This window comes from Molossus molossus, unplaced genomic scaffold (genome assembly GCF_014108415.1).
Source record: "Molossus molossus isolate mMolMol1 unplaced genomic scaffold, mMolMol1.p scaffold_m16_p_7, whole genome shotgun sequence".
Lineage (NCBI taxonomy): Eukaryota > Metazoa > Chordata > Mammalia > Chiroptera > Molossidae > Molossus > Molossus molossus.
Window position 1 is genome coordinate 41,583,888 of NW_023425401.1, and position 15,431 is coordinate 41,599,318.

The 15,431-nt window shown below is 36.7% G+C and overlaps 1 protein-coding gene across 15 annotated transcripts in view; it reads right to left on the minus strand.

The window, feature by feature from the left end:
• The window catches only part of LOC118619596 (phosphatidylcholine translocator ABCB4), a 205,226-nt gene that overhangs the window by 8,905 nt on the left and 180,890 nt on the right, over positions 1–15,431 (minus strand). For 13 of the 15 annotated variants that reach the window (XR_004957304.1, XM_036246281.1, XM_036246273.1 and 10 more), the window contains one exon: positions 2,620–2,760. The exons of the other annotated variants lie outside the window; for them this stretch is intronic. Coding sequence is in view for 12 of the 13 variants with exons in the window: in XM_036246281.1 (XP_036102174.1) it covers positions 2,620–2,760 (141 nt within the window). In the remaining variant the exon portion in view is untranslated. The remainder of the gene's footprint in view (positions 1–2,619; positions 2,761–15,431) is intronic. 15 annotated transcript variants of the gene reach the window in all.

Genomic DNA, 15,431 nt, shown 5'->3' on the forward strand with positions numbered 1-15,431 from the left:
TGTTCTCTCTCTTCTCCTTCTGGCACCCCCAAGATGCAAATGTTGGCACGTTTGAAGTTGTCCCAGAGGCTCCTTACACTATCCTCATTTTTTTGGATTTTTTTCTTTTTGCTGTTCTGATTGGGTGTTTTTTGCTTCCTTATATCCCAAATCAATGGTTTGCTTCTTGGCTTTACCTACTGTACTATTGAATCTGTGTAAATTATTCTTTATTTCAGCTAGTGCCTCCTGCATTTTTGACTGTGCATCCTTCATTTCTGACTGCTCCTTTTTTATGCTCTTGAAGTTCTTACTAAGTTCACTGAGCATCCTTATAAACAGTGTTTTGAACTCTGCATCTGTTAGGTTGCTTATTTTAATATCACTTAGTTCTTTTCCTGGAGTTTTGTGCTGTTCTTTCATTTGGAACCTGTTTCTTTGTCTCATTTTGGTTGCCTCCCTGTGTTTGTTTCTATGTATTACTTAACGAGAGGTATGGGGCAAGCTGAGACCAGATGCTTCTTGTTTGAAATAATTTAGGAAAACCTGAAGCAGGTTTTAAGACAGGCCAATCCTATGGTAATGCAACTGGCAACAGCTTGAGTGGGCCTGAAAGTTGCCTGCTGCAGGGCCTCAGGGAATCACAGGGCAGGGTAAACAGTGTGAGCCAAGTTGCTGGAGTCCCAGATATGGCAGCTGTCTGCCACTCCAGGGAAGGGATCACCAAAGGAATAAAGGCCTCTTCTAGCAAGTCTGTCCAGGAGAAAGCCAGCTCTCCAGCCCTCGCTCCAGTGCTGAACTCAGTTTTTCTCCATATGTCTCTGGTGCCTTTTACGCTGCCTCTCCCACGTTGGAGCCTGGAGGGTGTGAGTCTGAGTAAGCTCATGCCTGGGCCCTTAAAGAGGAGCTGCCTGGGGCTCCAGCCACCTCAGACTCCCTCAGCCTCAGTTCTTGCTGGTTTTCCCATCCAGAAGTGATGGGCCTTCTCTTCCTGGGACTGGAACTCTGATCTGGGTGCCTGGTGTGGGATGGGGACCCCTCAGTCCTCAGCGAGGACTTCCCAGCTGAGGTATCCTCCTTATTTTTATCCACCACATGTGGGTGTGGGACCAGCTGGTCAAGCCTTCGCCCCTCCTACCAGTCTCGATGTGGCTGCTTCTTTAATTTCATAGTTGTAGGACTTCCATTCAGCTCAATTTCAGGTGGTTCTAGATGGTTTTTCTGTAGTTTAGTTGTAACTTTGATGTGGTTGTGGGAGGAGGCGATACCGTGTTTACCTCTGACGCCATCTTGACCGGAGGTCTCCCAAAATTTAACATTTTGATGGTAAAAACAAAACAACAAAAAAGCAGGACCAATTTTCTCAGTGATATTTTTCTAGATTATAAAAATAGCCCAAGCTGTAAATTCCAGAGTATTTCCATTTGGCCTTCCAAAACCACCTTCTACCTTCTACTCATCTCTGTTGTGTACCATCCCCATTTGTCAGAGGCTGACGCTTCGTGGACTGCACCCATAGGTGTTCTAGTCTTGGACTCGGATGGGGTTGAGCAATGAAGGGGACTAGTGAGGATGGGAGGGCTGGAGGAGGGTGAGGTCAGGGTATTTGGTTTGTTTCTTTCTTGCTGGATTGTTGTGTTGGTGGTGACCCTCTGCCAAAGATGACAGAAGGCCCCTACACTGGGTTCTGATGATCTTTCCCTCATCTTGCCCCTTAAGTTTAGGGTTGGAGCAGTCTTAAGCTGGGAACTAATGAGGTGTTAATAGCTCCCCTGGGTTCTGCTTTCCTTAACACTTCTCACACCTTGTAAATAGACCCTTTAGCAAACTGTCCTTAATTACCCCATTTGCAGTGCCATTTGTTTTCTGCTGGAATCCTGATTGATAGAAAATTATATACTTTCTTTCATGATTATTTTAATTTTGGATGAAAATAAAAGAACAGCTTTAAAACAATTTTACTTTCCTTGTTTCAACCTTTTTCAAAAAAAAATGTTGTTCACTAGTACTTTAAAATCATCCCAGCAGAGCAGAAATCTGCCAAGTGATAATAAAAAGAATGGCTTCCCTTTGGCAAGACTAGACTGCAGCCTAATTGAATGTATTTAGAATAGTTTGAAAAGAGGAATGCATCAATTAGAAAGACCATTGGTTAGTCTTAGAAACAAAGAAAATAGAAGAGAGGCCAAGAGACAAATGTGGCAGGGTCATCCCAAGTGGGTTAGGGGACAGGGCCTTTGCCAGACTTCAGGCAAGCACTCCTATCTCCTTGACAAGGCCCTCTTTGGTCGTCGACAAAGAGCAAGTTATTTAACCCTCTGTTTTCAGTCTATGGTCACCAGCAAGTTCCTAATTATAATTTCTATCTGCCTACATTATACAATAAGAAAATGTACTATCCTCCTGTCTGGAGTTCTATGTATTCCTAAAATTCTGGCTTATGATCATTTTCATGAGCTTGGTTAGGTTTTGACCATTCCGATGATTAAACTGTCCTTGTAGTATTGATAAGATCAGATTTCTGTAGTTGATTCAACTCTCCAATCTCATCTTAGAAAGTTTTTTTCCTATTCTCAACTTTTGCATAGACCTATTAAAACCTTATTATAGAATAATCTTAATATTTTAAGAGTTACTTACAGAATAACATCTCTGAAGAGCATATGTCCATTCACGATGAGATAGGCACCAAATCGAAAACAACCAGCATAGGAAAAATACATAAATGCTTGTGAAATACTAAAAGTAATTCCATAGATGTGTGCCTTCCGTACAGAATTTCTGAAAAGCAAATTGGTGTATTCATAACCATCTCTTCAACCACTCTTAGCACTGTGTTGTGGAAAGAGCACAGCTTCTAAGTCTAGTTGACTTGGGTTTTAAATTCTGCCTCCAGTTACATTAGTTTAAGTAAGTGACTTAACCTTTCTATGTATCAGTTTATGGATTTGTACAATGGAGATAAGCAATAGGATGCAGACTTGTTTTGAGAACTAAATAAACAATAAAATGTCTAGCATAGAACCGAGCTCTTAATGGTTGCTCCAGTGACAGTTACTGTTATTACATGTTAATATCTGATAACTCAGATATATAACTCCTGTGATGTAAACATGACTATTGTGTTAAAAATATTGAGGATGTCAAAGTTAGGACTAAAGTTTGAATTGTCTGAATGTGATTTCTTTAATATTATTATCTTCTCTTCTGTGACTAATTAGCATCTCTTATGTCAAAATTCATATTTAAGATTCAGAAAAGTAGGGTCACAGGGGTTTATATAGAAACACATCAGACATTCTTTCCTCAGCTAGATCCCACTAGCCCCAACACAGTTTTTTAGTACCATTTCTAATTAGATCCCATCCTTGATATAGCTACTTTATTATTCTAAATCCTCCAAAAAACCAATTAACTTTTAGATTAGAAGAAAGGCATTTTCCAAGAGGGAAAATTCAAAGTATTACTGATTCGGTGACTTATTTATGTGCTATGAGCATGGCCTTATAATACTTAATATTACTGAACATTTTACAATGCTATTGAATCTTTAAATTATAATCAAAATTAGCTCCAGCTTTCTATTATTTCTTAATTCTCTTGAAGTTTAAAATAAACCATAAGGTCATAAATAATGGCACATGTATATATAAATATCAAATGAACAGAAAAATGTAGCTGCATGAAGGATACACAACTGAGGAAATCAAATACATTGAAAATTTCAAAGATCGCTTCTCAAATCTGTAAGCATTCAAACTATTCTAGTCTACAGAGTTGTAATCTAAGTTCTATTTGATTTTGTTAGCATTAAAATATATTCATTTATAGAAACAGGCCCTGGTTGAAAACAAGTGGCAAATAGTGTCACAGGGAGTTTCTTGAATTGTACAAGTATAAATGGGTGAAACAGGCTGTGTGTCTTTGTGTTCAGGGCAGGCTGGGTCTGGTCCTCACCCAGAGAACAAATGCAATACAGTAGTCCTTCCTTATCCTCAGAGGATACATTCCAAGACTCCCAGTGGATGCCTGAAACCACAGACAGTACCAAACCCTATATATACACTATGTTTTCTCCTACAGATACATACCTATGATACAGTTTAACTTATAAAATAGGCACAGTAAGAGATTGACAGTAGCTAATAATAAAGTAGAACAATTATAACACTACACTGTAATAAAAGTTATGTGAATGTTGTCTCTCCCTTCTTCTTATCATGATGTAAGATGATAAAATGCCTTATTAAGTCAAGAAATTTCACCTTTTCACTTAAAGGAAGCACTCACAGCTTCTCTTTGGCATGTCCAAATTGTCAGCATCGCATACCCTTGCACAATGGAGTTATCATAAGTAAACTAAGGGTTATTTGAGTACAGCACTGCAATACCATGACAGTCTATCTGAAAATCAAGACGGCTATTAAATGACTAAAGGGCAGGAAGTGTACACAGTGTAAATATACTGGACACAGGCATGATTCACATCCCAGTTGGGACAGAGAATGATGACATGGGATTTTATCACTCTGCTGAGAACAGAATTCAATTTAAAATTTATCGCAGTCCTGGCCAGTTTGGCTCAGCAGTTAGAGTGTCAGCCCATGGTCCAGAGTCTCAGGTTTGATTCCGGTCAAGGGCACAAATCTTGGAGGCACATGAAAAAAAATGTATGGCCACTTTCTTACAGAATATACAAGAATAAACTAAAAATGTATTAAATACTTAAATGTGAGACGTGAAACCATAAAACTCCTAGAAGAAAACATTGGCAGTAAACTCTTTGACACTGCACTATGGATATGTCCCCCTATGAAATAAAAACAAAAGAAAAACAAATAAACAAATGGGACTACATTAAACTAAAAAGTTTTTGCAGAGCAAAGGAAATCATCAACAAAACCAAAAGACAACCTACTGAATGGGAGAAGATGTTTGCCAATGATAAAACTAGGGCTTTTCACAACAAAGGATAAAAGGACTATACATCAAGTCAGTATAAGAAGCAAAGGTGTGTTCTCATAAAAACCATCCCTGATGTGATGACACACAACAGGAAGCAATTCACCACACAGGTGCTTCTCTTAGAGGAGCAAGGGCTTGATGTCTCACGTGTGGTACCCTAACCCCTGGGAGCTGCACTGAAGACACAAGTTCCCACAACATCTGACTTAGTAAACCAATGGGGCTGATGTTGACATCTAAGGGACCCAAAGTGCTATGGGAAACTGAGACTCCCCACTTAAAGAATTCATGACACAGCAGAAACAAAACAACAACAAAAACATAGCTGTTAAAAAAAGCACCCAGATTACATGGGAAAGAGATTCATTTACTAACCTAAAAGCATTCACTCTCCAGCCAGTTGAAAAGTTCCCCAGAAGCAGAGGAGCAGGTAGATGCCATTATTGTACTCTTTACCTAATCTGCTAATTTAGTAGGTGAGAGATCAGAGTACTATCTCACTATCTTGCTAAAACCATTACTCTGAGCACCTGAGGGAGTTTTTCATTCAAATGAGAACCCAAGGCTCTTCAAGTAACCCAGACTAATAGCCTCCAGGCAAAAAGCTAGAGGATAACTGAACCACTTCTGGGCTTGCAAATCTACCTAAGAAAGTAAGACTTGACATTGGTATTTAACATGGGTCCTCCCATGCTCATCCAAACCCAGGAGAGGGAGCCACAAATAGCAGAATTCCAATACCCACAGGGATAATTTGGCAGGCTTCAAAGCCCACTGTGACAGCCAAAATGGTGAAACAAAGACACGAATGCCAAATGAAGGAACAAAAGACCTCTACTGAAGATGAGATAAATGAGGGGCAGTTAAGCAAGTTAACAGAGCTAGAATTCAGAGCCATTATCTTGAGGAAGCTCAAGGACATAAACACCATGAGTAAAAACATAGAAATATTGAAAATCAACCAATTGCAAATTAAAAATCACCAAGAAAAAATGAAGAATGACATATCAGAAATAAAGAACACACTGGAAGGTCTAAACAGGAGACTAAAGTAAGCGGAGGACCGGATCAGTGAATTAGAAGACAGTGTAGAAAAAAAAAATCAACCAATCAGAAGACCAAAAGGAAAAAACAATTAAGAAACAGGATGACAGCTTGAGAAAACTGTGGGACAACTGGAAATGTAACAATATTCACATCATAGGAGTTCCCAAAGAAGAAGAAAATGAGCAAAGGTTAGAGAATATATTTGAAGAAATAGTGACAGAAAACTTTCCTAATTTGGTGAAGGAAGAAGGCATTCAAGTTCAAGAAGCACAGAGAGCCCCAAGTAAGAAGAACCCAAACAGGCCCACACCAAGACACATAGTAATTAAAATGCTAAAAATTAAAGACAAAGAGAGAATCCTAAAAGCAGCAAGAGATAAGCAACAGGTTACCTACAAAGGAAATCCCATTAGGCTCTCAGCTTACTTCTCAACAGAAACACTACAGGCCAGAAGGGTGTGGCATGAGATAATCAAGGAATACTTAGCACCAACCCAGCAAGGCTATCATTCAAAATAGAAGGTCAAATAAAGAGCTTCCCAGACAAGAAAAATAAAAGGCTAAGGGAATAGTTAGCACCAAACCAGCACTGCAAGAAATGTGAAAAAGACTGCTGTAATTAGTAGAAGAAATAGGAAGAAAAATATAACCACACTAACAAAAATAGCAATAAATAAGTACATATCAATAATCACCTTAAATGTAAATGGATTGAATGCTCTGATAAAAAGACACAGAATAGCTGATTAGATAAGAAAGCATAACTCAGCTATATGTTGTTAACAAGAGACTCACCTCACAACAAAACTCACATAGGTTGAAAGTGAAGGAGGGGGGGAAAATCTTCCAAGCAAACGGAAAGGAAAAAAAAGCTGGGGTAGCAATACTCATATCTGATAAAATAGATTTCAAAATGAAGGCCATAACCAGAGATAATAAAGGAGATTACATGATATTGAAAGGATCTATCCAACAGGAAGATATAACCTTGAGAAACATATATGCACCCAATATAGGAGCACCAAAATATATTAAAAATCTTCTGGAGGACTTCAAAGGAAAAATCAACAGCAATACAATCATAGCAGGGGACTTCAACACCCCGCTGACATCACTGGATAGATCCTCTAGACAAAAAATTAGCAAGGAAACAGAGACTCTAAATGAAACACTAGACCAAATGGATTTAATAGATATCTACAGAGAATTATACCCCAAAACTAGAGAATTCACATTCTTCTCAAGTGCACATGGGACATTCTCAAAGATAGAACACATGATAGGACACAAACTAAATCTCTATAAGTTCAAGAAGTTTGAAATCATATCAAGCATCCTCTCAGATCACAATAGCATGAAACCAGAAAATTAATTGCAACAAGAACATGCAAAGACATTTCAACACATGGAGGCTGAATAGCATGTTATTAAACAATGAATGGGTTACCAAGGAGATCAAGGAAGGAATTAAAAGCTTCCTGGAATCCAATAAAAATGAACACACAACAACACAAAATCTATGAGATGCAGCAAAAGCAATTCTGAGAGGGAAGTTCATAGCACCACAGGCCTACCTCAAGAAACAAGAAATATTTCTAATAGACTATCTAACGTCACAACTTAAAGAACTAGAAAGCAAACAAAAAGAAAACCCCAGAGCAAGTAGATGGAAGGAAATAGTAAAGATCAGAGCAGAAATAAACGACATAGAGACCAAAAAAAAAAAAAACAAAAGCAAAAAACAAACAAACAAGAAAAAAACACAATTCAAAGGATGAAACAAAGAGCTGATTTTTTGAAAAGATAAACAAGATTGATGGACCCTTAGCTAGACTCACCAAGAAACAAAGAGAGAAAACACAAATACACAAAATCAGAAATGAAAGAGAAGTAACAACTGACACCACAGAAATACAAAAGATCATTAACAACTACTATGAACAATTATATGGCAACAAATTCAACAATCTAAGCTGTGGGAGACCATTTGCATGGCATCCATTTTGTTAAAATCTGCTCTGCCATCTCCTGCCCCAAGGCAGGATATCTCTGTATACAATGTTTCTGCATTCCTTTAAGTAACCATTTATTCAGCCAGTTATGCTCTGTTTATCTTTTGTTCCACCCGGGGATATTTACGTGATATTTACCTGAAATTGCTTGGGGTGGTTACCACAAACATGCTTGGCAACAAATGTTCTTGTTTTTCTGCTTCTTGCCCTATATATAGTTTACCTGAAATTGCTTGGGGTGGTTACCACAAACATGCTTGGCAACAAATGTTCTTGTTTTTCTGCTTCTTGCCCTATATATAGTGTGGATCTCCCCAGAATAAACAGACTTGATCAGAGCCCTGTCTTGTCTCAAATGTTCTTGTTTTTCTGCTTCTTGCCCTATATATAGTGTGGATCTCCCCAGAATAAACAGACTTGATCAGAGCCCTGTCTTGTCTCCATTTCTCATGTCTCTTGTCCCTCCTCATCCTCATTCCCCCTCTAGAGTCCTCCTTGCTCGACCTGCCTGATGGGTCACTAAGCAAAATGGACAAATTTCTAGAAACACACAATCTCCCAAAACTGGACCAGGAAGAGATAGAAAACTTGAACAGATCAATAACAACTAAGGAAATGGAAGAGGTAATCAAGACTCTCCCAGCAAACAAAAGCCCAGCTGAATGGCTTCATGGGGGGTGGGGGGTGGGGTGGGGTGGGGTGGGGGGTGTTTTACGAACATTCAAAAAGAACAGACACCCATTCTCCTCAAACTGTTTCAAAAAATTCAAGAAGAAGGAAGACTTCCAAACTTGTCTTATGAAGCCAGCATAACTCTAATTCCAAAACCAGAGAAAGATGCTACAAAGAAAGAAAACTGTAGGCCAATATCCCTGATGGACATAGACGCCAAAATCCTGAACAAAATACTAGCAAATCAGATCCAGCAATACATCAAAAAAATTATTCACCATGACCAAGTGGGATTCATCCTGGGATGCAAGGCTGGTACAATATTTGCAAATCAATAAATGTGATACACCACATAAATAAAATGAAGAATAAAAACCACATGATCATATCAATAGATGCTGAAAAAGCATTTGACAAAATCCAGCATCCACTTCTGATAAAAACGCTCAGCAATGTGGGAATAGAGGGATCATATCTCGAAATAATAAAGGCCATATATGAAAGACCTACAGCCAACATTATGATGGCATAAGCTAAAAGCATTTCCCTTAAGAACAGGAAGAAGACAGGGATGCCCACTTTCGCCACTCTTATTTAACATAGTACTGGAAGTCTTAGCCACAGCAATCAGACAGGAAGAAAAAATAAAAGGGATCCAAATTGGAAAGGAGGGAGTGAAACTGTCATTATTTGCAGATGACATGATATTATACATAGAAAACCCTAAAGACTCCATCAAAAATCTACTAGACTTAATGAATCTGGCAAAGTAGCAGGATACAAAATTAATATCAAGAAATTGATGGCATTCTTATACACCAATGATGAACTCACAGAAAGAGAAACTGAAAAAACAATCCCATTTACCATTGTGGCAAACAAATTAAGGTACCTAGGAAAAAACTTAACCAAAGAAGTAAAGGACCTATTTGCAGAAAACTACAGGGCATTGAAAAAAGAAATAGAGGAAGATATAAAAAAGTGGAAGCACATACCTTGTTCATGGATTGGAAGAATTAACATCATTAAAATGTCCCTATTACCCAAAGCAATCTATAGATTCAATGCAATCCCCATCAAAATACCAATGACATATTTCACAGAACTAGAACAAATACTTCAAAAGTTCATATGGAACAAAAAAAACCCCGAATAGCCACAGCAATCTTGAAATAGAAGGACAAGGTAGGGGGAATCACAATACCAGATATCAGGTTATAGTACAAAGCTACTCTAATCAAAACAGCCTGGTACTGGCACAAGAACAGACATATAGACCAGTGGAACAGAACAGAGAACCCAGAGATGGACCCAAGACATTATGCTCAATTAATATTTGACAAGGTGGCAAGAGCATACAATGGAGTAGAGACAGCCTCTTTAATAAATGGTGTTGGGAAAATTGGACAGCTACATGCAAAAAAAAAAAAAATGAAACTAGACCATCAACTTACACCATACACAAAAATAAAGTAAAAAGGGATAAAAGACTTAAATATGACCCGTGAATAAATAAAAATTCTAGAAGAGAATGTAGGCAACAAAATTTTGGACATTATACGCAGTAGAAGTTTCACTGATATATCACCTAAGGCAACAGAAACAAAGGAGAAAATGAACACATGGGACTACATCAAACTCAAAAGCTTCTGCACAGCAAAAGAAACAACCATCAAAATGGAAAGGCAATCCACTGTATGGGAGAGCATAATTGCCAATGATACATCAGATAAGGGGTTAATTTCCAATATATATAGAGTGCTCATACAGCTCAACAAAAGGAAGACAAAGAACCCAATTAAAAAATGTGTAGATGAGCTGTATAGACACCTCTCCAAACAGGACATACAAATGGCCAAGAGACATATGAAGAAATGCTCAACGTCACTAATCATTAGAGAGATGCAAATTAAAACAATAATGAGGTATCACCTCACATCTGTCAGAATGGCCGCCATCAACAAATCATCAAAGAAGTATTGGTGATGTTTGGAGAAAAGGGACTCTAGTACACTGCTGGTGTGACTGCAGATTGGTGCAGCCACTATGGAAAACACTATGGTGTTACCTCAAAAAATTAAAAATTGAATTGCCATTTGACCCAGTGATCCCACTTCTAGGAATATACCCTAAGAAGCCTGAAACACCAATCAGAAAGAATATATGTACCCCCATATTCGTAGCAGCACTATTTACAATTGCTAAGATCTGGAAACAGCCCAAGTGTCCATCAGTAGAAGAATGGATAAAAAAGCAGTGGTACATATACACAATGGAGTACTATGCAGCTGTAAGAAAGAAAGAGCTCTTATCCTTTGAGACGACATGCAGGGACCTAGAATGTATTATCCTAAGTGAAACAAGCCAAGCAGAGAAAGACAAATACCACATGATATCACTTATTTGTGGAATATAACAAACATAACAGTCCGAGGAATAAGGTAGATCCAGAAACATGGAAGTAGGGTACAGACTGACAACCCCCAGAAGAGGGGGTGTTGGGAGGAGGGAAGAGATAAACCACAGAACTTATATGCATGTACGCTTAACCAATGGACATGGACAACAAAGGTGGGGTCAGGGTGAGGGTGATTGGGAGGAGGGAGTCAATGGGGTAAAAAAGGAGAAACATCTATAACAAAAATAAAATAAAATAAAAATACAAAGGCAAAAAAAAAGAAAAAGATATTTCATGAAAATACAAGTGAAGAGAAAGCTGGGGTAGCAATACTATCAGAAAAAAGAAACTTTAAAACAAAGAATGACAATAAAACAAAGAATAGTGTTACACAATGGAAATAGAATCCAACAATATGATATAACATCTGTAAATATTTATTCACCCCACATAGAAACACCTAAATACATGATGTGGCAAATGTAGATTTACAGTTTGTGAGTATGTGAAACAGAGTTTATTCTTGTGTTATTAACCAATTAATGTATTATTTTCCATACAAACAATAACCAATTAATGTATTATTTTCCATACAGAACAACTGTAAACCTACTTTTGCCCCACCCTGTGTATAAAGTAAGAAAACACTGGCCTTAAACAACACAGTAGATCACATGTATTTAATTGATATATTCAGACCATTCCATCCAAAAGCATCTGATATACTCTTTTCAAGTGCATATGGACTACTGTCCAGGATACATCATGTTAGGCCACAAAATAAGCCTCAATAAATTTAAGAAGATGAAATGATGTCAAGCATCCTTTTCAATAACAATAAATGGTTGTAAAATTAGAAATCAATTAATGTATAAGAGGAAAACTGGAAAACATACAAACCATGGAGGCTAAACAACATGCTATTAAATAATCAATTGGATAATGAAGAAATCAAAGAAAAAAATTTTAAAATAGCTTGAGACAAATGAAAGTGGAAACAACTTTCCAAAATCTTTTGGATGCAGCAAAAGCAGCTGTAAGAGAGAATTTCATAGCAACACAGGTCTACTTAAAGAAACCAGAAAGATTAAACAAACAATCCAATGTTACAACTAAAGGACCTAGAAAAAAGGAAAAATAACAAAGTCCCAAATTAGTAGAAGAAAGGGAATTATAAAGATCAGAGCAGAAATTAATTAGAGGCTAAAAAACACGTAAGAAAAGATCAATAAAACTAGGAGCCGATTCTTCAAAAAGAAACAAAATTGATCAACTCTTAGAAGGGCTCATTAAAAAAAATAATAATAAAAAATAAGACAGGGCCTAACTAAATTAAATCACAAATGAAAAAGAAGAGATTACAACGAATATACAGAAATGCAAAGGATCATAAGAAAATACTATAAATATTTATATGGCAATAAATATGGAATAATCTACAAGTGAATTAATTTATAAAAACATATAATCTTCCAAGACTTAATTATGAAGAAATAGAATATATAAGTAGACCAATTACCAGTAATAAATAAATAAAAATCCCAACAAACAAAAGTCCAGGTCTATATGGCTTCAGAGAGGAATGCTACCAAACATTTAAAGAAGAGTTAATATCTACCCTTCTCAAATTATTCCCAAAAAATCAAGGAGGAAGAAACACTTTCAAACTCATTTTACAAAGTCAGCATTACCCTGATACCAAAACAAGATGAAGACACTGCAAAAAAGTTTACAGTTCAATATTCCTGATGAACATAGATATAAAAATCCTCAATAAAATACTACAAATCTAATTAAAATGTACATGAAAGAATTATTCACCATGATCGAGTGGGATTTATTTCAGGGATGGCTTAACATCCATAAATCAATCACCATGATATACCACATTAACAAAATGAGGGATGAAAATTATGTGATTATCTCAATAGTTGAAGGAAAATTATGACAAAAATTCAACATCAATTAATGATAAAAACTCAACGAAGTATGTTTAGAGGGACCATACCTCAACGTTTTAAAGGCTACATATGACAAAAAATGAAATAAAAAAATAAAGGCTATATATGACAACCCACAGCTAAAATCATACTCAAAGGTGAAAAGCTGAAAGCTTTTCCCATAAAATCAGGAACAAGACATGTATCCCACTCTTGCTACTTTTATTCAGCATATGAAAGTCCTAGCCACAGAAATTAGGCAAGAAGAGGAAATAAAAGCCATCCAAATTGGAAAGAAAGAAGTGAAACTGTCATTATTTGCAGATGACATGATACTGTATATAGACAACCCTAAAGACCCCATCAAAATATCCCTAGAACTAATAAATGAATTAAGTAAAACTGCAGGATAAAAATTAATGTACATAAATATGTTGTATTTCTATACATTAATTACAAATTAAAAAAGAGAAATTAAGAAAACAATCCCATTTACAATTGAATAAAAAAAACCTGCTTGGCCAGTGTGGCTTGGAGGTTGAGTGTTGACCCATGCACCAAGAGGTTGCTGGTTTGATTCCTGATCAAGGCACATGCCCAGGTTGTGGGCCCAATCCCCAGTGGGGGGCATGCAGGAGGCAGCCCATTGATGTCCTCTCTCATCAATTCTTCTATCTCTCTCTCCCTCTACCTTTCTCTCTCTCTAAAATCAATAAAGAAAAAAAAATTAAAAAACAAAACCTAAATACCTCAGAATAAATGTAATCAAGGAAGTAAAAGTCCTATACTCTGAAAACTGTAAGACACTGAAGAAATGAAAGGATATTCCATGCTCATGAATTGAAAGAATATTGTCAAAATGACTATTCCACGTAAAGCTATAAAAAAATTTAATGAAATCTTTATCAATACACCAATGGCATTTTTTTAAACAAATAAACTAGGACAAATAATCCTAAAATCTGTATTGACCCCCCCCCCCAAAAAAAGAACAAAAAAAAACAACAACCCTGCATAGCCATAGCAATACTGAAAAAGAACAAAGTTGTAGGTATCATGCTCTCTGATTTCAAACTATACTACAAAACCACAATGATCAAAACAGTATGATACTGGCACAAAAAGAGACACATAGATCAATGGAATGAAGTAGAGAATCCAGAAATAAACCCACACATATATAGTCAATTTACAACTAAGGAGGCAAGAGTACACAAAGAGAAAAAGACAGCCTCTTCACAAATAATGTTGGTCAAAGTGGATATGTGAAAGAGTGAAACCGGACCACTATCTTACACCATATACAAAAATAAACTCAAAATGAATTAAAGACAAACATAAGATCTGAATTTATAAAAATCCTAGATGAAAACATTTGGAATACGCTTTTGACATCACTCTTAGCAATATCTTTTTGGCTATGTCTCCTCAGGCAAGGGCAACAAAAGCAAAAATAAACAATTGGGACTATATCACACTAAAAAGCTTTGGCACAGCAAAGAAAACCAACAAAATGAAAAGGCAACTTACCAAATGGTAGATGATATTTGCAAATGATTCATCCAGTAAGTGGTTAACATCCAAATATATAAATAACTTATACAACTAACTATCAGAATAACAAAAAAAGTCTGTTAAAAAATGGGTAGAGAACCCAAATAGACATTTTTTCCAAGAAACATACAATGGGCAACAGGCACATGAAAAGATGCTCAACATTACTAATCATCAGTGAAATGCAAATCAAAATCACAGTGAGGTATCACCTCACACCTGTCAGAATGACTTATCAAAAAGACAAAAAATAGGAAGTGTTGGTGATGTAAGGAAAAAGAAACCCTCATGCACTGCTAGTAGGGTTGTAAACTGGTGCAGCCTCCATGGAAAGCAGTATGAAGTTCCTCAAAAAATTAAAAATAGAACCACCGTGTGACCCAGCAATTCCACTTCTGGGTATTTATCTGAAGAAAACAACAACACTAGTTCAAAAAGCATAATTGTCCTTATATTTATTAAAGCATTATTTACAACAGCCAAGATGGGGAAGCAACTTAAGTGTCTATCAATAGATGAATGGATAAAGAAGATGTGACACACACACACACTGGAATATTACTTTGCTATAAAAAATGAAGTCTTGTTATTTACAATAACATGGATAAAACTTGAGGATTTATGCTAAGTGAAATAAGTCAGAGAAAGACAAATACCATATTATTTCACTCCCATGTAGAATATAAAAAACAAACAAACAGACCAGGAACAGACTCCGATATGGAGAACAAAGTGGTGGTTGCCAGAGGGAAATGGAGAAGGGTAGGGAGCTGGGTGAGACAAGTGAAGGGGACAAAGGGAACACATTTGCAGTTATAAAATAGGTTATGGGAATGTAACTAATAGCATGTAAAATAGAATCAA